This window comes from Dermacentor albipictus, chromosome 10 (assembly GCF_038994185.2).
Source record: "Dermacentor albipictus isolate Rhodes 1998 colony chromosome 10, USDA_Dalb.pri_finalv2, whole genome shotgun sequence".
In the NCBI taxonomy this organism is placed as follows: domain Eukaryota; kingdom Metazoa; phylum Arthropoda; class Arachnida; order Ixodida; family Ixodidae; genus Dermacentor; species Dermacentor albipictus.
This window is the reverse complement of record NC_091830.1, coordinates 32,124,632-32,150,042: the sequence shown is the minus strand read 5'-3', so window position 1 is coordinate 32,150,042 and position 25,411 is coordinate 32,124,632. Positions and strand designations below refer to the sequence as shown.

Below are 25,411 nucleotides of genomic sequence, written 5' to 3'. Positions count from 1 at the left end.
CGCCACATCCAGTGTATTTGCATTCTGCCTTCATCTGAATGTCGGCGCTGTGACAAAAAAAAAAATGGACCTCGCGACCTTGTCCTCCGCAACTGGCTGTTATAACCACTGAGCCACTGTTGCCAAAACTCCTTGATATGTCCGAGGAAGCACGTGTCAGAAAGATGACTTCTCCGATGTGCAACCCTGTCGGTAACTGTTGTTCTGCTGCGTTGCGATTGTTTTTCTGCGCACCAATTTTGCAACTAAAAATGGCAGTACACGAGCGACCGAGTCATGTAACCTATCAGACAATGTTTTGGAAAGCTGGCTGCTCAAAAATTTGGTGCACGTTTGAAACCTTAAGTAATTCGCTAAAAACACTGCACGGACAAGATTGTTAACGCGCCTATACTGATCCTATTGGTCAGATGAAAGGATAAAGACCTGTCCGTTGAAACCCCAATTCTTAATGACGACGTGTCGGGTTGATGGCTGTTTCGGATGTCGAAATGCAGACGCGATGCTATCTTTCGGGAACTTCTTGGAACCTCTCGGACTGTTATCGCAAGTGCGGTGGTCATCAAAATGAAAAACAACAGCGAATGTTTCTTAAGGCGACGGTAACTCGTGATGCAGGGTTTCAAATCTAGGAAATTTATACGTAACAACGTTTCCTTGTTTAGCTTTCCATCTCACCGAACACTTTTATAAAGGGCAAATGGGTTTAGCCCATACGGGTGTCTGAAAAAAATTAGAGTTCTCTTTCATATCGATGACGACTGTACATGTTTAGCCCATCCTAAGGCCGCACATGTAGCCAGTCCTGTCCAGCACAAGGGAGGCAAGAAAGAGCATCAATTATTTATCCATAAGATTACTCTACGATATAAGTCAAGGTAAGCCAAGGTATCAACCATATGTAAGGTAAACCAATAAGATATACGGCAACCAGGTACAACGCTTCTCAACAAAGCGACGCGAAACAGGAGCCTACCCCACAGTAACGTGTTCTCCCGTTTGCAGCGACGAGGCCTACTGGGCACGCAATGACTCCACTGAGGCTGCGCGGGGAACGACCCTGGTGGAGACGACGTGCGTGCAGAAGAAGCTGACGGCCAGGCCACACCTGAGCCCGCACGAGTCGACGCATGCGTTGACCAGGATCCGGCTCGTTGTCGGCGACAGGGACGAGAAGAGCATCGTGGGCTACCAGCTCAAGTTCAACATCTACCTGCACGGTGAAACCTTTCGGTTGTGTTCTTTGAGCTCTTCGCTGCCTCCCCGCTTTCTTCATTCCTTTCTTTCATCCACAGCGTCAGATGTTAAGCGGACACTAAAGCGAGGGACACATTCTTGTAAGTTTAGACCGCGGAGCCCCTCTAGTAGAGGGATGTCCAACATGAGCAGCGATGTCGCAGGTTCGCGGGAATAGAACCTGCTGAACCTGCCTAGCAGCAAAGTCCCCACAACTAGTCGGAGTATGGATGGGGTTTGATGCGGAATGGTGCCACGTGATTTCCGCGATAGTCGTTCATTTGTCCGCTCGTCTATTTGCAGGGGCCATTCCTAAATGAGTGTGCGAACGCACTAGACAGAGGCTGGTGGCTTAAAATTTTGTGGATAGTAGGTACAGTCTCAATGAACTCAAGATGGAGTCTGCAAACTTTGTCTAAACTAATGCCAATCAACACAAAAGTTTTCTTTCGCAAATCTTTTCTCTACGTGCAAAAATAAAAAAATAAATCAAAGAACATTTGGCGAAGTCCCAACACACTGTAGAAATCGATGCTATGCGAAGCATTTGGCAGGCACCTGACTATTCAGCTTTGTTTGGGGTTCAGCAAACCGTTACCAAGTGACCAACGTGTTTTTGTAAATTGAATAGTTGCGTGTGTGGATCGTGAGCGCACGTATGTGCGTGTGTGTGACGACCGCAGCACCACGATGACCCCGTCGAAGAAAATCTTCCACCAGCAAAGGCGTGATTTCTACACCGGCCGTTTGGCGCGAGCTTCCGACAGCACGATTGTTAGGTCCTACATGAGTAGTCGACGAGGGCAAGTGAGAGAAACACGTATTGCGACATCATCAGAAACTGCGTTTTAAGCAATCGCACGTAGCTACGGCTATGTCATGCAGTTTATGCTAACACAACAACCGCATCTGTAGTACAGTGAAGAAATGTTGCAACATAATCAACTTGGGCGATGTTGAAGTTGATACAACGTCGCCCAGTTTCTACGTAGCGTAAACTGCTATGAGGAAAGGACTGGGCAAACTGGGCCGTTTCCAGATATAGTGCAGTCTAGCACGGCTCCATCAAAGCGCGAGTTGTAACAGGGAAGGAAGACGAGAACGGGGAACGTGGCACATGCATGACACGCACGAAGTGTTTCAAAGTACTAGTGGCCTCTGAAGCAATAGAGGTATGTATGTGGTCGTGGTGTAGTGATGTATGTCATACAGGCGCAACACTAGGAAATACTTTATTGAAAGTGCTGTTGACCTTAGAGAAGTATACTTCTCTGGTTTCTCACTCCGCTCTGGTTTCTCCAGGAGGAGAAGCCAGAATGGCTGCCTTTGTTCGTTGATCTTGTAATCTTAAAGCCATATTAGTACTAGCCAGCAAGCGCTGTGCTGGAATCTCAGTTATTTGTGGGATTAATATCTGATGGAATGTTTCATTTGTACAAAGGAGGCAATAATGAGAATAAAAAACTGATCGCGGCCTACTGGTTAGAGCACCAGCTGCTGTGCTCGACGGCATAGGTTCGATTTCACAGTTTGTAACATATTAATTGGTTTTTATTAAAGCGAGGCCAGGCAGGAACCTCCATACCTACGCCTATATGCCAGAAATGGTGCAAACAGCTCTTCGCAATAACATATTTGCAAAATTTGAATTTGAAGGGGTCGTCACAGTTTTACCATTTTTTAACATTGCGATAACTTTTCAAACGTTTTCGGCCACGAACACAAATTACCTCTCTTGCATGTGAGAAGTCGGTTTGCGCGAGTGTAATCTGCTTCATCCATACATTTTTTATGGATTACATCTGCCATGGCCTCTGGAATGGGAACTAAACCCTCCGCGAAAAAGAGAGTAGCGTTCGTGGCCAATTTGCAGCGCGACGAGATGCCCTGGTTGTTAGCTTTTCTAGCCCCTGGTCTTGTTTCGCCTTGCTGTACAAGCAATTCAGGCAACCAACATTGTTCTATTCGCAAGTAACTGACGTATACAAAGCCCGCGTGGAAGTGTCCAGCAGAAGAGAAGCAGAAACGAGCATCAGCTATTTATTGATAAGGTAACCCGACGATGTAGGTAAACCAAGTCATCACCTATCTATCGGTAAGGCAACCAATAGCATATAGGGCAACGAAGTATAAAAATGCAACTAGGTAGAAATATAGGTTCAGTCAAGTAAGAAATATATTTAGAGCTACTTAAGAATGGCAATAAGAATGCGAATATAATCGGAAAAATCTCGAACATAGCACTGAATGAAAGCTTAACCCTCTGCCAGCAAGAACGACTAATATAAGTCAATTTAGTACAAGGCCTACGGCAGAAGGATAGTATTTTAGAAGCGTCACGACTATGTTAAATGAGAACTTCCGCTTCTCTTTATCATTGCTGGTGATTACTTCTTTAATTCTTGCACAAAAACTGCAAAACTCAATAATGGCCAGCACACGTACTTGTAACAGTATTTCAGTTCTTTTTGTGATACAGCACATAACGTACAGAAGCTCAATATTGGTAATACATTATTTTTTGTATATTTATGAGTGGCCAGACTCGACTTGAAAACTCATGCTGCAGGTTCACAATTTTCGCTACAAGGACTGCAATTTCTTTGCATAAATATATCTTAGATGTAGGCTTCTATCGCTGGGGCTCCTATCTACACACATGGGAACAAAAAAACAATAAACTCGGCAATCTGAGTTTATCATGCAATCTCAGCAATCACCACCCGTATTTTCCTGAAGCTTGTTGCATTTAAAAGAAATTAAAATCTAGTGACTCGTGAAAGAGATTTTTCTTCTTTGAGCTATAAATCTGAGCAATATTAACAAAATTTGAATTAAGGAAAAAATTCCCGTATGTAATTAACTCCTTAACTCGGTTATAAGAAAACATACCACAATTCTATATACTGCACCTAATCTTACACCTAATGCCGACAGAATTACCAACACTGCAACAATATTACGTAGCTTGCAGGTCACTATACTGAACTTGCCTCCTTTAGATGCTCTAAAAGATAAATTTTACATAACTAAGTGAATGCTCCCGGTGCAGAGTTACAGATTTCCTAATTTCCTGCTTCAATTTTTCTGAATCTTACTAAGTGTCCCCTTATCATGTGTTCGTCGTCTGCCGTCTCACAACTTGCGAGATTTCCCATACTGTGTTCGGGGTGATTTCGAAAAAAAAAATGAGGACCTTGCTCATGTCCTGCTTTCATTTCAGGGAACTGGACCAGCTGCCCCTACGGAGACCAGTTTCGCTGCAAAGACGACAACTGCATCTGGAACAAGCTCATATGCGATGGGGCGGTGAACTGTCCGGACACGTCTGACGAGTTCGAGGCCTCGCACGCGGTCTGCAGTGAGTGCTTTCAGTTCCGAACCGTGGTAAAATCAAGTGCCTCTGCTGGGAATAACAGCTATTTACTATAAACCTAATCGCATGCGGTGCAAGCCTAAATTCAGAGACCTAGAAAGGGTCAATTCTTGCTTGCGATAGCTAGTTATACTTAATATTCGCACGTGACCATGGCGCGCCTTTTATCTGAAGCCAATCGTGTGTCATGTGTGCTTCCGAGATGTGTAATCAAGCAAAATTTTACATAATATTATAGTTCGTGTGAACGTGTCTAAAGCCCGTACTAGTGTGTCATGTTTAATCATGCTAAACAATAGTACAGAAAGAAACGCATAGGTGTGCGCCCATACCTCGTAAACCAAACTTGCCGTTGTCCGAGTGCATTTTACGTGGCGGCAGCATGCCACGCTGCGGAAAATACACAGGCTTGAGCAAGGCGCGCAATATCTGTACTTTAGTAGGACAATTTCATCAATGTGCACATGAAGAAGCAATTGTTAAACAACGTAACATAATCGCGTTGAATAGAAGCTACGCCACGGTTCCTTTCCTCAAATGCGCATGGTTCTCCATGTGTGCACATAATACACCCAAATGTGTACCGTTCTTCAAAAAAACTCACAGACGATTACGATACTCACTAATGCCAAACTGAGCTCAGCACTATACGTGCTTTCATTTCGTGACATATTGGCTGGCGTGGACAATGTGTCTCATGCGGCACGTTGCAAAAAGAGCGAACTGTGCAGCAAGTGTCTCGATAATCTGCAGATGGCGCATGGCAGAGCAGGAGTGACGCGTGGGCGCCATTCACTACAGCAGCCGCCGCAGAGTAACCTCCCAGACGATGCGCGCTACTCTAACGCCATCTCGTAGCCATCGTCGCGGCACTACGCTTTTCTCCTCATGCTTTCAGCATAACCTCATCTTCCGCTTTTCTTCCCAAGCTTTCACCGCACCCTCGTCCTGCGCTTTCGCCTCATGGTTCCGCTGCACCCTCCTTCTCCGCTTTCCTCCTCGCGTCTTTCATCCCCCGCTGCACTCTGCGTTCGCTCTTTCATCCTTCGCTGTGCTCTTTCTCTCTGTTACGCTAACGCAGACGCTCGCCGCCGGAACGGATGCGTGGGAGCTGCGCTCTAATATTTTATGAGTCAGAACAGCCGTGCACAGTCTTCGGGCTTCTTCCAACATGGGCAACGTGTTGCAGCTAATAATGTACGCGAGTGTTCGCGTGCGGCATTGCGTGGAAGAGAGACCTGAACTTGGCCACTTATTTTTTTCGCTATTCTCTTCCGCGTTTTCGCAAACTGGAAACTCAGACGCACGCGAAAGTTGCCCTGCTTTAGTATGCGCTCAATAAAACCCAAAGCAGACTCAAACGCGAGTTCGTATTGTGCAAATACAGGGTGCCTTGCAGTATCCCTTTAGTGTTCCTTTAACAACACGGCCGAGTTCAGTCGCCAAAAAAAAAAGTTCTGTTGAGTCCCGCCCGTCCCGACTTGGGCGTCGCCTACGGTTTCTGCCGGAGGAGTTCCCCGCGTGGGATCTCCAACGGATTGAAACTCCTCAGGGCTTCAATAAAGTTCTTGACTGACTGTTGAGTCTCTCAAGGTATAGGAAACAGAGACATTGGCATACAACTGCAAATTGTTTCTTTTTCGTCCTCATCCGTTTAAACCCCTGATATAATCAACCCAAAGGGGTCTTTGACAAAACAAAACAAAAAGAATCATTTCTGCTCTTTTTGCTCAAACCAATGTTGGCCTTATCGATTTATCGACTTGACTTGTTTCTCATATCCTAACTCTGATGCCTTGGTGAACGAGCCTCCGTAGCACTCACGGTTTCTCGATTTCGATGCGGCGACTGTTCTCGTTTTGAGCTTCACAGCTCTCATCCAGATCAACCGACGTGAGGCTCTTTGAAACAATCTCACCACTCAATTTTCAGGCAGTAAAAAATATCGAATGTCTGGCGAAACACCTCAGCCTTGTTTTCTTTCGTTCGATACTCAAGCCCAAGGCGTTCCCACCCTTACAAACAAGAAGCCGCAACAGGAAAGAGAAACACGCTTCCGGAAGAGTGGACGAGTGTTTACTTTGAAAGTCGGCCGCGTAAATAAAAAGTTTCGTCATAGCAAAGGCACACTTCCGTAGGCTTGCACGGGAACACAAATTACTAAGCAAGTGGGACGCACACTAGCCTTTTGGAATCTTATTGACATTATCGACTACATATGACATTGATCGTGGTATATTAGCCAGCCAGGCGATAACAAATCATGCTTGATTTGTTATCGTGCCGCACTTGGTGTCGGTGACGTCGACGGCAGCAATAGTCTCGATAACATAGATTTTATTGTGTGGACAGCATCAGTGGTGTCGGTAGTATGGACAGTACTGCCAATACTACTAGTACTGCTACTGACGCCACGGACACAGGCGACACTCAGTAGGACACGACAGCTCGCTAACTACGGTCTAGAGCGCGTCGATAAGCGTAGCAGAGGTGTACTAGAGTAGACATATGCTGAAAGAATGGACACTCTAAATGGACACCACTGTTTTAGGGCTGCTATGCAAACATGCAAACTATCATACACAGAGGGCTAATGTTTGTCGCTGTGACAGAGGTTTCTGACGTTAGGGCAGTAACATCCGCCGCACGGCGAATATTTATTACATCACATAAGCTGGATGCATGAGGTACACGATCGACGTGATTATTCGTGTGACCTATCTCTTCGTCCTATGTGTGTCAATGCATTTTCGCTTTAAAGGTTATTTCTCATCGTAACTTGAAACTATCTGTTCCAGCCTGTCCCTCGTGATGAACACACTTGTCTTCAAAGATCGCAAGTGTTGGAAAAGCCCTAGAACATTCTAAAAAAAATTTTTGTGCTCCTTTTCAGGGCTTTCTCGGTACTTCCTTCACGCGGTCTGACGCCAACAGGGTCGTGTACGGGACATCGGCAGGCTAAAAACTCCGTTGATTTGTCCATATAGGAGGAACATCAGTCAAGCATTAGTTCCGACCCGTTTGCTACCAGGCATTTGTCGTGTAGTCACACGCCCGCTCTTCTTTGTCGTCTAACTTGCCGGTCGTGAGCAATCAACCAACTAATTACACCTCACCTAGCCTATTCATCACTGCTTACGCGGCAGAGACGGCCTGTAGCTCGAGTGCGGATTCCTGATGAGCGGAGAATGATGGTATTTAAAAAAGAAATATGCCTGCACGACGTTGAGTACTCGTGTTCCGTCTAACATATATTCTAGGGAATTACGCTGCGCGACGGAAAGAGCACTCGTGCGAAGGGTAGCGAATATGAGAGCTAAACCTCTCGCTCAGCTTCGAAAGCCGAGTGTTTTTGCGCCATATAAGCATAAAAAAGGACCTTACTCGTACGAGACAAGCGACCTTGCTTTCGGCACACTAACTCACGACACATTACAGGAAAAGCGCTCTCAACAATTGATTTTCCACACTTCAAAAAGAGGGCATCTGATGTTCGCACGGCAATGATTTCCAAAATACAACCTTGATCGTCGTTACGAGCATGATTTCTTCTTGCTGCAAAGTTTCTTCTCGTCGAGCTGAAACTGCGGCTGTGAGAACAAAACATTCATGCGCCGGAGTTGTGTCAATACCGGCCTTGCGACACAGCGCGCCACATCAATATGCAGTACATTCGGACCTTAGCAAACTCTGTATGGCTCAAGCAAAAAAAAAAAGAATCCGTTCCTTTGTGGACTTTTTTCTTTCTTACATTCTTTTTGGTCCGGAGTAACGTAGGTTGGATTGTTTCCGCAAATATTTCATCATTTCGGGGCGCAACCATCCACTTCTCAAGACATCTTGACGCGTTTTCCTCTGCCAGAGTCAAAGACACCAGCTAAGAAAGTGACGAATACTATACACCATATCAGTGTTTTCAAGTTTCCAGCACTATTCACCATACCTGTGTCGCCAAGTGCCTGGTAATATATGGCCTTAATTATGCACGTTACCTTTGTCTGTAAGCACGAGATGCCCCCTACATACTAATGCCTGCAAGCTTAGGTTGCCATACGGTACTAATGTCAGTCAATGCAGGCTAACATATAACATATCGGTGGCTGCAGTTTTGTGCAACCACCATGCCAGTTTCTGCGATTTTAGGCTACCATATGCTACCCCTGTATCCACAATTCTTGCGTAATGCAAGCCATACTGATGCCTGGAAGCTTGGGATACCATGCACCATAGCAGTGCAAGCACTGAGTACAATACTATTATCATCGTGTCTACAAGTATATACGGTACAATACGCCATGCCTCTTAATGTCAAATAAAATATTGACTATCCCCGTCTGCGATCTGATCCTCACCACAGAAAAAACAATTGAGCTGGACTGACTATTTAAGGCTTAGGGTAGAGACCCGGTGGACCTTTAGTGTTAAAGAATGGATGTGAAGGAAAGGGAAGCGCTTTCGACAATGGCGAAAAATTAGGTAGAGTGATGAAATTGGAAGATTTGCAGGTACAAGTTGGGAATTAGCTACCGCAAAACAGGGGCAATTGTAAAACCTTGCAAGAGGCTTTCGTCCTGTGGTGGGCACAAACATTGGCTGATGATGATGATGACGATGACGCCATGTCTGTGTCTGCAGTATGGGGAGCTATGCACCAAACCAAACCGTTATTATACCAATGTCTGCATGCCTAGCGAATCACATACCACTCGTCTCTGCAATTTCATCATATCAGCGAAACTTCTGCACAGAATGCCTCGAGAATAGCAAAAGTGCACACTTGATGACGAAAGCAAGAAGGAACTGATAAACAAAAAAGCTGTCACGATCATGTCAACTGGCTCGTGACCGTTCCAGCGACTACGTGGAATTTAATTGCCATGTCTTAGCCAGAGGCTTGCTTAATGAACAAAAAGAAACTGAAGGCGAGGGTAAACAATATACAACGAAGCTCCGATCAGTATCAAACGTTCACTGCAAACACCGTTTGTGCAAGGACAATCAATATGTCAATACATTCATTGCGCTCAACGCATAGCAAATAGAAAGGTATTGTTGGCTACATACCAGGCGAGCAAATGAGGCCTCCACGAAGTGGGCACCATTCCCTTTTATTAAGGCGATTCGTAATTATAATCCATTTGTTGGTCTTTGACCTCTTGGGTAGCATCTCCAAGAACAATCGTTGCCTCGAATGAAAGATCGAGCAATAATGACTTCTTGCTTGCTGCGAAACGCTGAGGAAGGTATACCTCCACTTCATGTGACCGGTGTCGTCACCAGCGAACTCATGGCTAGGGTTGCGCTTGTAGCTGTTCGGTTGAATAACTTCTCTGGTAAGAATGAAGATCTCTATTTTTTCAACGCGTCTCTACGCCCACTTCTGCACTCCAACATCTTTCCCTCAGCCGCCTGCACTCATGGCGTCTCGCGGGAAACGTCGATTCGACACGTAATGAGTGTTGTGTCGTCAAACAATCGATAGACACTTTCACGCTTTGGCATTTCAGTTATCGATGTCTAAGGAATATTATTTCACTTTGCGTTGACTTTTTTTCTTTATGGATATTATAATCAGCCTATTTTATGTACAGTGCAAGACGAAGGTCTTACCCAGAGATCTCCAATTAACCCTGTCTTGCGCTGGCGGATTCGAACATGCGTCTGCAAATGTTCTGATTTCAATACCCCAATTAGTTTCCCGCCATCCTCGACTGCGCTTTCCTTTCCTTGGCATCCATTCTGCAATTCGGATGGCCCAACGATTATCGACCCTGCGCATCGCATGGCCTGCCCAGCTCCAATTTTTTTTGTCTCCTAATGCCAACTAGAATCCCGGCTATCCCAGTTAGCTCGCTAATCCACCCAGTTCTCTTCCTGTCTCCTAACGTTGCGCCAAACATTTTTGCGATAGCAGTTATATGGACACTCCAACGCATTTCTGCCGTCGCCGTCACCGCGAGGTGCTGTGTAATGTCCAAGAACGATAAACTCGCGCTATGTGGGCTGTATGTTCGAATGAAAGCGTGCGAGGGTGAGCAGGCGATCACGGATCAATCGCGCGCACGCAAGGGAGGGAAGCGGGGAGGAAGCGCGCCGTCTTTCGTCGCACGCAAGGCTCTCTAGGGAGGGCAAGGAGTGTGGCTCGGGCGGCCGCGCCCGCCCACCCGGGCCGCTGTATCTCGAAAGCCATCTGTGCCGGCAATAAAGTCCGATACGCGCTGCGCTGCCTTTCCGCAGCTTAGTTCACGTTGATGCGAGACACAGCACGAAGGTCAGTTCGCTCGCTGCTGCTGCTGCTGTGCTTGCTCACTCTAGAGTTTTGATAACGAGTTTCCGCTGTCATCGAGTAAGATGCGTTCACGTTTACTTCTGCGGACGTGAAGCATGCTTGTTAATTTAGTTACTGTGCCTTTGTTTACAAGTATATACGGCCGAAAAACTACTACTCTTACTTCGTATGGCTGCCTATTAATATGCTTATCGCAATCGATGCTTCATTTTTAGGGCGAAAACGCAACTTTTTTTTTCGTTCCATCGCTCTTCTTGCGGTCTTGAACTTATTGTCGAGCGTCTCCTTGAACCTGCCGCATGTGTTAGCGTCGGTATAATGGAGGCATTGCACACTTTTCTTTACAACGACAGTAGTAAGTACCCAGACAGGATTTGGTAACGCCTGCCATATGCACTCCAGCCAATCTTTATCCTTCTGTAAATTTCATTCTGATGATCATGGTCCCCTGTGAGTAATTGACCTAGATAAACGTATTCCTGCGCAATGTCTCAAGGCTTACAGACAAGCATGAATTCTTTTTTCTTGTCAGTCTCTTGAGCATAACTTTTGTCTTCTGCATAACGATATTCAATTCTACTCTTACACTCAATAATTTATTGCAATTCATCCCCAGTGTAGCTCAACAGAACAGGCAAGCCGAACGTTGTTGAGATATTAGTCGTTGATCCTTAACCCTACGCCTTTCCAGTCTATTATCTTGAATACCTATAGGCATGCACGGAATAGAATCGGATAAATTGCGTCTCCTTCTTTGACCGCTTTCTTCATTGGTATTCTTTTTGCTTTTCTTTGTGGAGAGGCAAGGTAACTGTGGAATCCTTGTAGATATTTCCCAGAACACTCACGTGTTCATCCTGTACTCTGATTATGCAATAGCTCCATGAATGCTGGTGTCTCTACCGAATCAAATATCTTTTCATAATCAAGAAAATACCTTGACTCTACTAAGCAAAATTCTCGATTACTTGATTGAAGAGATGGATGTGATCTATTGCAGAATATACCTTCCTGAAGCCAGCTTGTTATGTTCTTTGATTGAAATGAAGTGTCGCCCTTATTTTGTCAAAATGATATTGATGATTATCTTATACAGAACTGAAAGCGAGGTAATGGAGCTATAATAATTCATTTTAACGACTCCCTTCTTATGGATTAGTATGTTGGTATTCTTCCAGCTCACTGGTGCGTCTGAAGCCGTAAGGGCTTGCGAATAAAGGGCCGCACGCACTTCAAGCATAATATCTCTTGCATATTTGAATAAATGGATTGTCATTCCATCTTCTTCAGCCGATTTACCCCCGTATCTGTCTTGCAGGACCCTTTTAACTTCATCTCTAGTTATAGGAGGAGCCTCTGTGTACTGTTCATCCATATTTGCAATGAAGGTTGCGTGGCTGCTCTGGGTACTCTAATGGTCGGTCGAGAATTCAGCTGCTTTTACGTCATCGAAACTGCTGATGGCATTACCATGTTTATCTTTTGCTGCATACATCTTGACCTATTGTCGGCAAAGCTACCGTCTCGCTCATTTCATGCTGCGGCCATTATATTACTGCTTCCTCGATCTTTCCGACCTGAGCACGAGGTCGCGGGATCGAATCCCGGCCACGGCGGCCGCATTTCGATGGGGGCGAAATGCGAAAACACCCGTGTACTTAGATTTAGGTGCACGTTAAAGAACCCCAGGTGGTCAAAATTTCCGGAGTCCCCCACTACGGCGTGCCTCATAATCAGAAAGTGGTTTTGGCATGTAAAACCCCAGTTGAAAATGACAACAGAGGTTGTGTTCAGTACTACAGAAATTTCTGTTGTACAACAGGATTTTTCTGTAGTAACGACAGATTCCTGATGGAGCGACAGACTTTTCTGATGTACAACAGACATTTGTTGTTGCTACTACAGAAGTACAGTCTGTCGTATGTCTGTTGTTACTACAGAAAGCTGAAGCTCTACAACAGATTTTTGTAGTACTACAGAAATTTCTGTTGTACAACAGGATTTTTCTGTAGTAACTACAGATTCCTGATGGAGCGACAGACTTTTCTGATGTACAACAGACATTTGTTGTTGCTACTACAGAAGTACAGTCTGTCGTATGTCTGTTGTTACAACAGAAAGCTGAAGCTCTACAACAGATTTTTGTAGTACTACAGAAAAAATTGTCATCACTACAGGCACCCTGTTGTTCCAACAGAAATGTTCCTGAAGTAACCCGAAAAACTTCTGTAGTGCTACAGAGAGCTGTTGAAATACTACAGAAACCTATTGTGGCAACAGGCCCCCAATTCTCACAACAGAAGTGTTCCTGAAGTAATGCGACCAACTTCTGTTGTACTACAGAAAAATGTTGTTGTACGACAGAAGCCTATCATTGCAACAGGCCCCCAGTTGTCATAACAGAAGTGTTCCTGAAGTAATGGACAAACTGCTGTTGTACTACAGAGAACTGTTCCACAACGGAAACCTATCGCCGCAACATGTACCCAATGATGACAACAGAAGTGCACTGAAATTGTGTGATGCGACAAGCTTCTGTAGTGCCCGGTTGAAAAAGACAAAAGGAATTCCTGTCGCAACTACAGAAATTCTGTTGTACGACAGAAGTTGATGACATTTCTTAATTGGGAGACATTTCTGACATTACGACAGAAATTCTGATTTCGCAACAGAAGCATTCTGTCGCGACAACAAGAGTTCTGAAGTCGGAACAACAGCTTTATATCCTGACAGCGACTCCGACGTTACGACACCAATTCTGACGTCGCAGCAGAAACATTCGGTCGCGACGGCCAAGAGTTCCGAAGTCGCAACAGAAGCGCTTTCAGTCGCGGTCCTTTAAAATTGTATGTTTTCGCATCGGTGGTGTACACTGTACTTTTCTCTTGCGCGGTATTCAATCGCGCTTCTCTGAAGCCGGCAATGCTGATGGCACCGACACCGGTAATAAAGTCGACGTGGCGAATAGTTACAATTGTGCCGTGACGACGCGGCACCAGCAACGCCCTACCGGCCTCCTCAAAATCGGCCGCTGATCAAAATCATACCATCTGCCGGAATGGCTGCGTATCCGTTCTTTTTTGGTAAGATGTGGCACACAGGCCTGTGGACTTACATGTGCTGTTACACTGACACATTAGTTAATTTCCCAGGAATATTTCACAAGCTTATGCGAAGCGGAAAAGAAGATTTGGGTTGTTCCACAAAGTTGCGTGAAAAGCTGTCTCGCTCGGGTCTCATTAATCTGGTACAGTGCTGCCGTGAGAAGCCAGTATGCTGTCAGAAAGAACTCTCATCCACGAATGTTCATGTAGCTATTTTGCATTGAACACACGAATTATATGCGCGCTCAAAAGTGTAAAGAACGAGAGACAACTGTCGAAACTAGCAGTAATAACCCTAAAAGTCAACGTTGTCTATTTCTGAATTTCTTATTGAATAAGGATATCGTACACCAAAATCGATGTTCTAGCACTGCAAGATGTACCTGTCGATGGTACGAACACTCTTGCGCTTCTAGAGATGCGGTACTTGAGGCGGTGGAGTGATAGCGGATCTTGGCTCTGAAAATGCAAATGTAAACAGCGCATCAGCTCGTCGTACTGTTCACATGGCCAAAACGTACACTCGAAAAGCATGTCAGGGGTGGTGCAGTGGTAAGATGACGGGCTCGGAATCGTGAGGTCGCATGTTCGAATCCTAGGCGAAGACGTTTTTTTAATTTTTTTTTACTTTTATGTTTTTCTTTTTTGTACTAACAAATTTACATAACCTTACGGACGTCTCTGTCAATTTTTAATTAAATATTGATCAAGAACTACACAACTTTCTACTACAGGACGTCACACTACAGACAACAGAACTACAGACAACAGAACTACAGGCAACAGAACTACAGGCAACAGAACTACAGAAACAACGTCCCAAAATACGACAGACTCTTAAAATTTCCTGTTGTGTTTTTCAACAGGGACCCCACATATTATTGTTATTATTATCTTTCCGACGAATATCGCTTCGTTTCTTCCTGTTAAGAAGCTTCCACATGTTGAAAGATTACAGCTATATCAGTTATGAAACCTTGAGCGCCTCGAAATTAGCCACAGTCATTGCGGCTAGTGGGGGCGTCTATTTGTGACTTGTTAAAGTGCGGATGCACTCTGGCGTAAAGCGTACGCACGCGCCGCGCGGCGTAGTTGCCGGAAAAAAAATGCCGCCCAAGCAATCTGTACAGATTGTAAACCAGTGAAGCTCAAACTTGCAGCCCCGGTGATTATCAGTGGTTTAATCTCGACGGCTCGTTAAACGGCGGCTTGGTAGGCTGCCGGATCCTCGGTACGCAGTTGCTGTTTGCACTCGGGTGCACGAGCATGTTCTTGTGTCCTGGCTGCAGCATCGGCACGGCGTAGACGAGCTCGTTCCCGGTTCTGCGTGCGGCGTTGCTGATCGAAAGTTGCCTGCTCCTCTGGAGTACGTAGGACGCGCGGCCTGCGCGTTTCGGCGCCAGAGAGAAACTTCTGCGCGCGCGCTCGGATGCGACGGAGAGCAAAGACGTCACTAGTGGCGCAGCCAATCGCATGCCTCTCTTTCTATTTTTTTCCACGCATGCGCATGGGGTTGAGCCACAGGAGTTTTCGGCGTACATACGACAGACGGACGGATAGACGAATCGGCTCGCTAAATACAGCTTCGCTCTAAAAGTTGGAAGACTCTTAAGCTTCGCCTTTAACAGTGGAACGCCATAGCATTAAGAGATCTCTTACTGCTTTTCACGCTTCCCAGCAACTGCTGCTTACACAACCGTAATGCTTTCCTGGAAACGACGGTGGCAAGCGCTATCCATATACGCGAACTTCATTATTTATTTTTATGCTATTACAAGGAACCGAGCAGGCCGCGCCGCTCCTACGAAGACGGACCTAAAACAGCAGCTGGAAAGTGCTGTCATGTTAAAAGGGGTTCGTGCTTTAGTTTACGCTTAACAGAACTATGTTTACTCGTATATTCAAATCACAGTCGAACGTTATCATGTCTCTGTAGGTTGTGTAAGTCGTATTTTACGAATACTCTGACGCACTTTAAGAAATTAAATTAGTTCAGTAACACCTATGCGCCACGCGGAGGGTCTGCGTGGATCGGGATGCGTGAATCGAGATAATTTTCGTGGCTGGAGACGCCGCCGTCCACGCTGACACTAGATTTTCTGCGACATGCGTGGCCCTCGACGCCTATCGCATTAAAATGGGACGCTCTGCAATCTTGCGTGCGGCGCAGTGAACGCGATCACTGGCGCTCGGTGCGCGTTGGCGCTACTGGCTTGCGAATGGAACATGGGCTCTGTTCCGGGCGTTCCGCCATTTGCCTTGAGGCATGACGCAGGTGACGTAAAAAAATTAAATTATGGGGTTTTACGTGCCAAAACCACTTCCTGATTATGAGGCACGCCGTAGTTGGGGACTCCGGAAATTTCGACCACCTGGGGTTCTTTAACGTGCACCTAAATCTAAGTACAAGGGTGCTCAGCAGCCCAACACCATAGCCACTGAGCAACCACGGCGGGTGCAGGCGACGTATAGGCGCGGCGCGTACAATATGGCGCTGATGGCCCCGTTTTGCTTTCGTAAGATCGCAAACTTCACGTTTTCCCTAAGAAACTGAATTGAAAGCACTGAGCCTAACGTTCTTGATAAAGCAAAGCAGTTTTCCTCCTAAAAATAAAGCAGCTAGCTCAAAAGTGTATGAGTATTTCGTCGAAAACGCTTCTCGCTTCCGTGCTGCGTACAAGCCGTCGTCAGCTTCATTTGCTAGGATGCGTGTGCCCGGGAAACGAAATGACCCATCATATATTGGCACCAGCGAGCTTGTTTTCTACCTTGAGAAAAGGTCGCGGGATCGAATCCCGGTCATGGCGGCCGCATTTCGGTGGGGGCGAAATGTGAAAACACCTGTGTACTTAGATTTAGGTGCACGTTAAAGAACCCCAAGTGGTCGAAATTTCCGGAGTCCCCCACTACGGCGTGCCTCATAATCAGAAAGTGGTTTTGGCACGTAAAACCCCATAATTAATTAATTACCTTGAGAAAACATACGCGACCTAACTGTCGTGGTGAGCGCGCGTTCTAGGCCGCGTTATCACTGTCTCGCGAAACGTAAGTCACTCAGCCCGGCTCCGTTGGCTGAGGAACAGCCGAATATCATCGATAGCGTTGTGCATACCAGACGTATCCGCTTGCACGATGCAAGCGCCGGCACTGCCATCTGTTGTTCAGTTCGCCGGTTACTCGAACCGCGTGATAAACTTCAAGGCGTCGCCTTGTGTAGATTATTTTTATGAATATAAAAATCCGCCGTTCTCATAACCTTTCATGATTTGAAAAGTCATAATTCTTAATACAATATAAATACAGCAATGAAAAGTGCAAGAAGTCACCGAAGGCTTGTAATGTTCAACCGAATTATTATAAATAAACGCATTTTTAAAAGAATGATGGCCAACATACAACGGCTAACAAAACCCAAGAGCGGTATGAATACTATGAGCACGCGTTACGAAAAAAAAATATTCGTAGCCCCAAACGACGGCTAAAATGCGGCGATACGCATGCCTCTCGAACGCCTTTGCATATATGGCCGCTCATTAGCATAATTCACGCTGCCCGCCGCAACACAAATTATAGCGTAAAATATCTGCAACGCAAGTCAAATTGACGTTTACGAAGCGGGCATTCCTGTGACGCTCCTCACGAGATATTTCTTCAGCCAATCAGCAAGCTGACATGGCGGCTATCATGGACCACCACCACATATTCGAGAAATTACAGATGCATTGCACAGGCTTGTGCACGCTACCAGTCGCTTTCTTTCTAAAGCGAAAAACTCGCAATGTAGCTGCCAAGAACCAGAAAAAAGTCTTAGCCGATCAAATTTACAGCTACACGTCACGTTGCGTCATATTGATGCAAATACAGAATTGCATTTTGCAAAACTTCCGTTTCCCAGCACAAATTTCAAGACACGTCAGCTCTCGGCAGCCAATCAGACAGTCAACATGGCGGATAATGGTGGTCGTACAGCCACCACGGAGGAAGGAAAAAGATAGGAGGGAGCCTGCCGCAGCGCGATTGAAGCCAACCTGGTGGCCTAACACGTGATCGCACGTCAAAGACCACGACTCGTTTTAGTGTCCCCGCTCTGCAGGCAGAGCAACGTACGGTAGGGCAGCCGAACAAGCACGCACCGAATAAAATCCACCGGCGTAGCTATTGGGAACCAGACGTCTCAGCAAATCGCGATTCTTGCTCCGGGATGTCGGCTGGAGAGGTCACGTCTTACGTCGCCACTGTGGCTTCACGGAGCGTTGGGTTGCCAAGGCTGGCTGCCTGACACAATGCTCCCTCCTATATTTTAACGCTATAGCGTTAAGGAGCTCGTGTCGCAGAAAAGCCGGTGTCGTCGGCGTCGGCGGCGTTGGCCGTGAGCGATAAATCCCGGGAGGCACTTCATGAATATTGCCTTCCTGCATGACAGCCGCTATGAGCGTCAAGAATAGAGTCCATGGTGCACTGTATCAGCCTTTTGGACGTCGCTATTGGAAATGACGAATCAAGCTTCAGCGGTCAAGAAGTTACATCTTGAGTGATATTGTGAACAAACATAAGGAAGAAATCGGAAGAAATATTTTTTAAAATTTGTTTGGACAGTAACTAGCGAATGTAATGCGGTCCTGTACTTGGAGTTAGGTGCCTGATAACGCATTATCTTAAGTTTCGACTGGTCGCCCAGATGATCTCGTTTTGTTCTCCGAATGGTGCCCGAATGTCGTTTTCTTCTCGCCCCATTGTCGGCCCATTCTCGTCTTGAGTGCCCGGATAACGGCTCTGGATTTTATCTAAAGGTCTCTTGAAGGTCGCCGACAACAGGAACTAAAAGGATTTCATGTTTCATATGGTTCCAGTGAATATAATTAGGCAAAGCTTTCCTAGACCAGTCTTCTGCTGTCCCATAAGCCTGTAACCAGGAGGTTTCTTTCTTCTTTGCTTTGTTTTGTTTTTATCACGCGTGAAGTGCTGAATTATGTTGAGGGTGTTAAGCCAGCAGACAACTTGCGCACGCCAACGTTACTAACCGGATTTCGGTATGGGTATCTCGTTTCCGGGACTTTTGTCAGCGAATAAATATGCTCGGCCTTTTTAAAGTCTTCCCTCGTGTAATTTCCTTTCAGGACGCCACATCTAATTTCGACGGGGGAGAAAAAAAAATGCAACGAGGTAACGCTGATCATTCCGCCTGCTCTTTCACAACAGCCGTCGCATTTCGCACGTTTCCGACGCGCAGCAGTGCGTAGCACCTCGGTAACTTATTACGGTGTCACACCACGCTCGCAACAAGGCGAACCTGCGAATGCATGTTTCACCTCCGTCGGTTGTCGAGGGGCGATCCGCGTGACAAGCGTTGAAACTCTCTCTGGCTTTGAAATTAGCGCGCGAGGGATAATTGCATTTCCTGGACGCGTCTGAATAACACAGCGTCTCTCGCGGTTTCCCAGCGACGTCGTGAATGCGAGGATGGGTCTCCAATGAGGCTCGCTGGCAGATGCGCGGACAAAGAGGGGCCGCTAGAAATTAATGAGCAGGACTCTGTGTCCTACGGTTTTACGTCGAGGAGGGAAACTGCGGAGTGTCTTGCCGTGACGTGTGACAATTTTAATGCGCCTAACCGTCACTCGTGTATGCACGGTTTGCACGGACGTCGTGTCCCCCATCTTGGTATACCGGAGCGCCGACTAGCCTTGTAGGAGCAAGAAATGCGACAGCACGCACGGGGCGTCTTGCGGGTTTCGCGCAAAACGACAAATCCGTGACAACGATAATAATCCGATGAAAAATGATCACTGTCAAAGAAAGCAAAACAGTTTGCACTTGATGGGGTGTACTGACGTCATCGGCTCCGCCATGTTCGGGTACGGGCACGGCGAGAAGCTGCGTCTCCGACGTCACATAAAAACCATATGTTAGGCGTTGGGCTGTTTTGCCGTGTTTGAACGTTGAGTCTGTCATTGTACATCTCATCTCTCGTAGCGCAGTGCTGAGTTTCTCTGAAGATTTATTTGATACACTCCAAGCTTCGGCGCCTGGATAACTACGCTACGGAAATTCGTTGGTTGCGCACATTTCTTTAATAAAGTCAGTAAACAGCGTTCAGTAGATTGAGTGCCTTCGCATATGCCTCTCACTAGATTATTATTTGTCTAGGCATTTTTTTTCCATGGCCTGGTTCCCCTCGGAATACTTACCCCCGTATGCAGAAATGCAACTTAAGTTGAAGCCCATGCTTGACTTGATTTGAGTGACGCCTATCGGGAACGCGCCGAAGGAAACGCAGTGAGCGTCTTTGGGCACGTTAACGCCAGGCGTCATCTAAATCAAGTCAAGCATGTGCTTCGACTTAAGTTGCATTTCTGCATACGGGGGTTAGCCTCGATCACCATACCGTTAACTACTTCAAGTAGCTAACTATAAGCCATGGACTGTTGTCGTCTTCACAGATTATTGAAAATAACTTTTGGTTTGTGCTAATTGGGACATGCCCTTGCTATGTCGGTTCAGCTCGTGAGTGTCAGAAACAATAGCAGAAATGCAATAAGTCTAGAAGTGAACGAGTAGAATGGTGCCACATCCCAGTGGCAATTTCGTAAATTCCAGTGCCTCTCAAAAATAAAAGCACTATTTTGATTCAAATGTTCCGAAGGCGCTTTCAGGCCAAATCTTGTCAGCAGACAGCCAAACGTAAGAGGACTTAACCAGCTAAAAGTTAACATAGACAGGAAACGGATTAAAAGAATTGAAGGCTGCGACGAGAAACATGTTTACAAGCAATGTTTACACAGTGAAAGTTGGACAGCCATCCGTTAGCAAACATCATGCGTCCGAAAATCCCACTTCTTTTCTTCCAGGTCGAGGCAAGATCTTCACGGTGTGCAAAGTCAATCTTGAGCCTCCGGGAAAGCTTGTAAAGTTGTGGTTCCCACTTTTCCCTCAATCCTGTTTACCTTGCGTGTTTGGAGCGTCGAGAAGAATGCCTGTGATGGCTTATATGCCTCCCGAGGCTACAAACCGCGCTCGCCGGCTCCATCCAGACTGTCGGTGTGGAACTAGTTGAACCTCAGCGATTGTTTTTTTTTAAATAGCTTTTCTCGAAAAGAAAGAAACTCTAGTCAAATGAAGAGCTGGGGCGAGCTTGTACGACTCGCTTTGCGTGCCACACGAGCAGGGGAGGAACAGTAAGAAAGAATGTTCACATGACCAGCTCACTGCTTAGGTTTGTTTGTTCTTGTGTTGCGCTGTAAACAAAAGCAGCCATGCATACATATACACACGGTGGCCTGTTCAAAAGGAAATGAAAGAAAAAAAAACAACTTGGGCTGCATCATTTCTTCTGTCGCATTGGGCTGTCGCATTGCTTTCGTGTGGGTGGCGTTGTTTTGTCGATATTTCTTTCGCAGGTTTTTCTTTTCCTTACTTTTTTTTTTCGTTTGCTCCAACAAGCCTAAAGCACTGAGGCTGCCGGCAGACTACGTTGTATGTTCGGTGCGCAAGCGTAAACGTAAGTTCTATTGAGTCAAACAAGTTGCGTTTCGGTTTTTCTGTTGTTGTTTTTTTTTACAGCGAAGCTGTCTATGGCTAGAACTTGGGGGGGGGGGGAGGTGAATGTGTCCAAGATGTTGACAAAAACAACTCATGTAGGCCGATCCTGTTGAAAGTGCAGAAAGCGTCCAAGCTCAATGGCAAATACCTCTGAGGGCTCGGGGACCTGTAACGCGCCCTTAAACTACCCTTGTCATGCGAGGGACTCAACCATGTCCGAGGCACAAGTGTAAGAACAGATGTTTTTGAAAACATGTGCGCAACTTTTCCATATAAGGCTTCAAAAAATTCTTGGTGCCAACCGCGCAAACGTGCTAGTGCCGCTGCTCACGCATTCGTCCTCGTCGTCTTCCACATCTGACTCCGTCGTGCAAAAAAACTATCATCATCAGCAATGACTCGAGCATCGTCTCTTCCACAGCTGGCTACGTTGCCGCTCATTATTCCAGCTTTACGTGACGGACACATTCAATAACAGAGTTGATACGCGAATTTGTGAACGTACCTACATCGCCACAATGGCCAAAGATTAGGACAATAAATAGGACCATTTAGGAATAAAGAGGACAAAGATTAGGACAATAAATATGATCGTACCTTTGTTCAGTATTCTGTGTCATCTCTGTGTCGGGCGCTAAACAGCTTCGTTTGTCTATCATCTTCACATAGTGGAAGGTCTCTGAATTTTTTTAGTTTTACAGCTTGTACGTATGAGCCGAGTTTATAAGTAAAACAAACACGGATAGGTATACTCACCGTTTGCATCTATTCTAACTGTCTTGCCTTTCTTTTTTCTTTGCTTGCTTCGTTGCTCAATGAGAGCGCCGTGCTCGCCCAGCCTTCACTTCTATCAAAAAATCAATGTCTTTTGCTTCAAGGAAACATTAGGAACTGTGCCCATGCCTTCCTCCGTGATCAAAGGCAAAAGAATGCAAACTTTAACTGTCTCTTACGTCGAGCTGTGCAGCCCGCTTGAGCAGAGAGCAAATATTTGTTTTCCTTGTTCACAGCGACACTGAATTTCGTTTTCAAAGCAAGGCGGAACCATAGTAACCAATCGATAGAAACAAAGAAAGCAGCTGCCCCACAAATTCGTTCTTTCGTTATGGATACGAGCACTTGGAACTTAAAACTTTGCGCGCACGTTCGTGTTTTCAGCCCTTTTGAAACCTGCCGAACCTATATGCACGTCAAGGACAGCCCGCGAAATTTGAGCGACGGTCCTTTTTCCGCCTCTAGGGCGCACGGTGGCGCCCTCTACCGGAACCTCCCCGTTGACGTAGTATGAGGGATACCACGGTGCGTTCCGCATGGATTGGCTGCCGGCGCTCAATTGAAACACCTGCACAATATGTCGTCCTGCGCATTTCCGCTAATGCTGTCAGAAGGAGGGAAGTTGTTCGCTACCGAAGTAAAGGTCCCGGCCAAACTGAAAGCACAGAACGATATCCACGAAGTAAAAATAAACGGTCACATTGAGCGTATGTCTCGACGTGGTCCGCCGAAATCGCTTCATGCGCGAAGGAATTGGAATTGTTCGGAGGATCATAAGTTAAATACGTGTTACGTTCTGTCTGTACAATGCAATGATGACTCAATGCAGTGATCGCGCGCTTGCGCAGCGAGGCGGACTGCGCCTTTCTATTTATGTGAGGCAGTGCGTGATGTTTGCTTCGCTGTTGTCGCTCCTATCCGTACTGGCGACGTGTTTGCTTCTTTCTTTACTATTCTGTTTCATTGTTGTTGTTGCTTTAGACGGGTATTTTTGAAGATCATGTGTGAAATATAATGCAGCAAGGTCTGTTCTAGTGCGATACGCAAAGATACATATATTACTTAGTACGCTAATTACAATTTCTATGTAGCTAACTAAATTGCTTCGCTAATAAACAATTAACACTATCCACTTTTTTTATATCGTGACAGTTAAATTGAACACTGTTGCAGCCATAACTGCGTAGCGAAAATCTTCAGACCAGCATCATTTTCGGCATATTTGTTCCCATACTATGCGCTAAAATATCTATTAGAGCTGCAGTAAGATTACGAACGCATAGAAGCAGCTTTTGAAGAAACTGTTAGTAGGAACACCAATATATTTTGTACTACTTTTCGGATACAGATATCAGCGTCGGGAGCATTTCCATGGTTGCGAAACGCAAGGACGCCCGTCTCCCGAACATTGGGGGCACGTTAAAGATCCCCTGGTGGTCAAATTTAATCCGGAGTCCCCCACTACGGTGTCTCTCATATTCAAATCGTGGTTCTGGCAAGTAAACCCCAAGAATTCCTTCACTCGTTCACTCATTCGGAGATAGATATGACACATGTGACGCTAGTCTTGATATGCAGCTAAGTAGGCATGACGTCACATCTACAGTTAACATATTCTAAATAACTAAAAAGGTAATTGGCCAATATCTTCAATTATCTACCTGTGTGTTGTTATTTATCGTCTGAGGGATGTCTATATATTCAAATAATCAACCTGAATATCGAGGCTGAATCGGGCTTTCACAAACAACAAAAACATTTCTTTGTCTTTAAAGGAAGTTGCATAAAGCCTGATATATTTAAAAACTGTTTAAATTTGGCAACACTTCCGAAACTTCTTTCTGAAAAATCAGCAACAATAGCGGCAAAATAAATTGGTGGCAGGACAAAGCGCAATTCTGTCCGCCTTTCTCCTGTATCATTGCGCCGATATTTTTTTCTACATGACGCGCGGTGATATACGTATTTACACTACGGAGTGCATTTAAGGATACTGCATATTAGCATTTGACAGCACATACGCAAAATTAGGCACATAAGCAAGTAGAATTTCAGTGGAGATATATTAGAAAGTTATGCGTCTAAAATACAGAAAGAAATGGTTTCATACGCAATGCGAAGCAGTGGTGCGGTAACTGGCCCAAATGTTCATATTTGTTTCCAGGTATTTGAGAGGCAGCTTCTATATGCACATTTAAATGCATAATTTTTATATCAGAGCCTCATATATTGCTGTACTATCTTAGGTCATTGACGTATTGTTATGTTGAATTTTCAGCAATTACTGCCCCCCTCCCTCTATGTAATGCCCCGTGTGGCTTTGAGAATGAATAAGGCAAAAAAATTCCGAGGACTCCTAAGCATTTCTTACTAGTCGTGAACGCGAAAGCATTAATGTCCAATTGACACCGCTGTGCGGTATCTCTAATTCTGCGCTGCGAGTAACATTTTCAAATTTTGCTGCGTGGCACGTTATCCAGGTTTGCGATAAAATTAATGCGGGTAATTTTTTTTACAGTTCCAGCGTTAGCATGTAGGCGTAGAACGGAATTATTTGGACGATCTTGCTGAGAAATCAAGGACGCCACCACATGCCACCGACGACGTCCTGCGCGAAGAGATACCGATGAAGAGCGCGCGAAGCTCGTAAGCCCAAGGGGGGGCTTACGACGCTCGACACTCGACGCTATCAGCCATTCGAATCAAACATGTATATGCATTGGTGAATGCGACGCGCAAGCGTAAGCGGCACAGAATTGCTTCCTCATTTCGCGGAAGCCCAAGTAACAGCCGCAGTCACACAGAGAGGTCGGGGGAATGCAATCGATGTTGGGTGAATTCAGGTTTGGGCCACTTCTCCAATGTCGTATGGTGCACTAGCTTGCTTAAGCTACCGATAATCGCTTCCAAGCTTTTTGATGTTCTACAGATGACACTGGATCGATGACACTGTCAATCGATGAATGGCCTCGTCGAAATCCCACCATAGAGTCAGGATAAATTTTGTGGTGTTCGGGGTACCATTCGAGACGCATGAGAATCGTACGTTCCATGAGACTGCCGGCACAGCTGGCAAGTGCTACAGGCCGATAC

General features: G+C 45.8%; 1 protein-coding gene across 1 annotated transcript in view; it reads left to right on the top strand.

The window, feature by feature from the left end:
• The window catches only part of LOC135912243 (uncharacterized), a 127,142-nt gene that overhangs the window by 70,073 nt on the left and 31,658 nt on the right, over positions 1-25,411 (top strand). The window contains exons 3-4 of the mRNA XM_065444621.2: positions 1,006-1,220; positions 4,460-4,597. Coding sequence (XP_065300693.2) covers positions 1,006-1,220; positions 4,460-4,597 — 353 coding nt within the window. The remainder of the gene's footprint in view (positions 1-1,005; positions 1,221-4,459; positions 4,598-25,411) is intronic.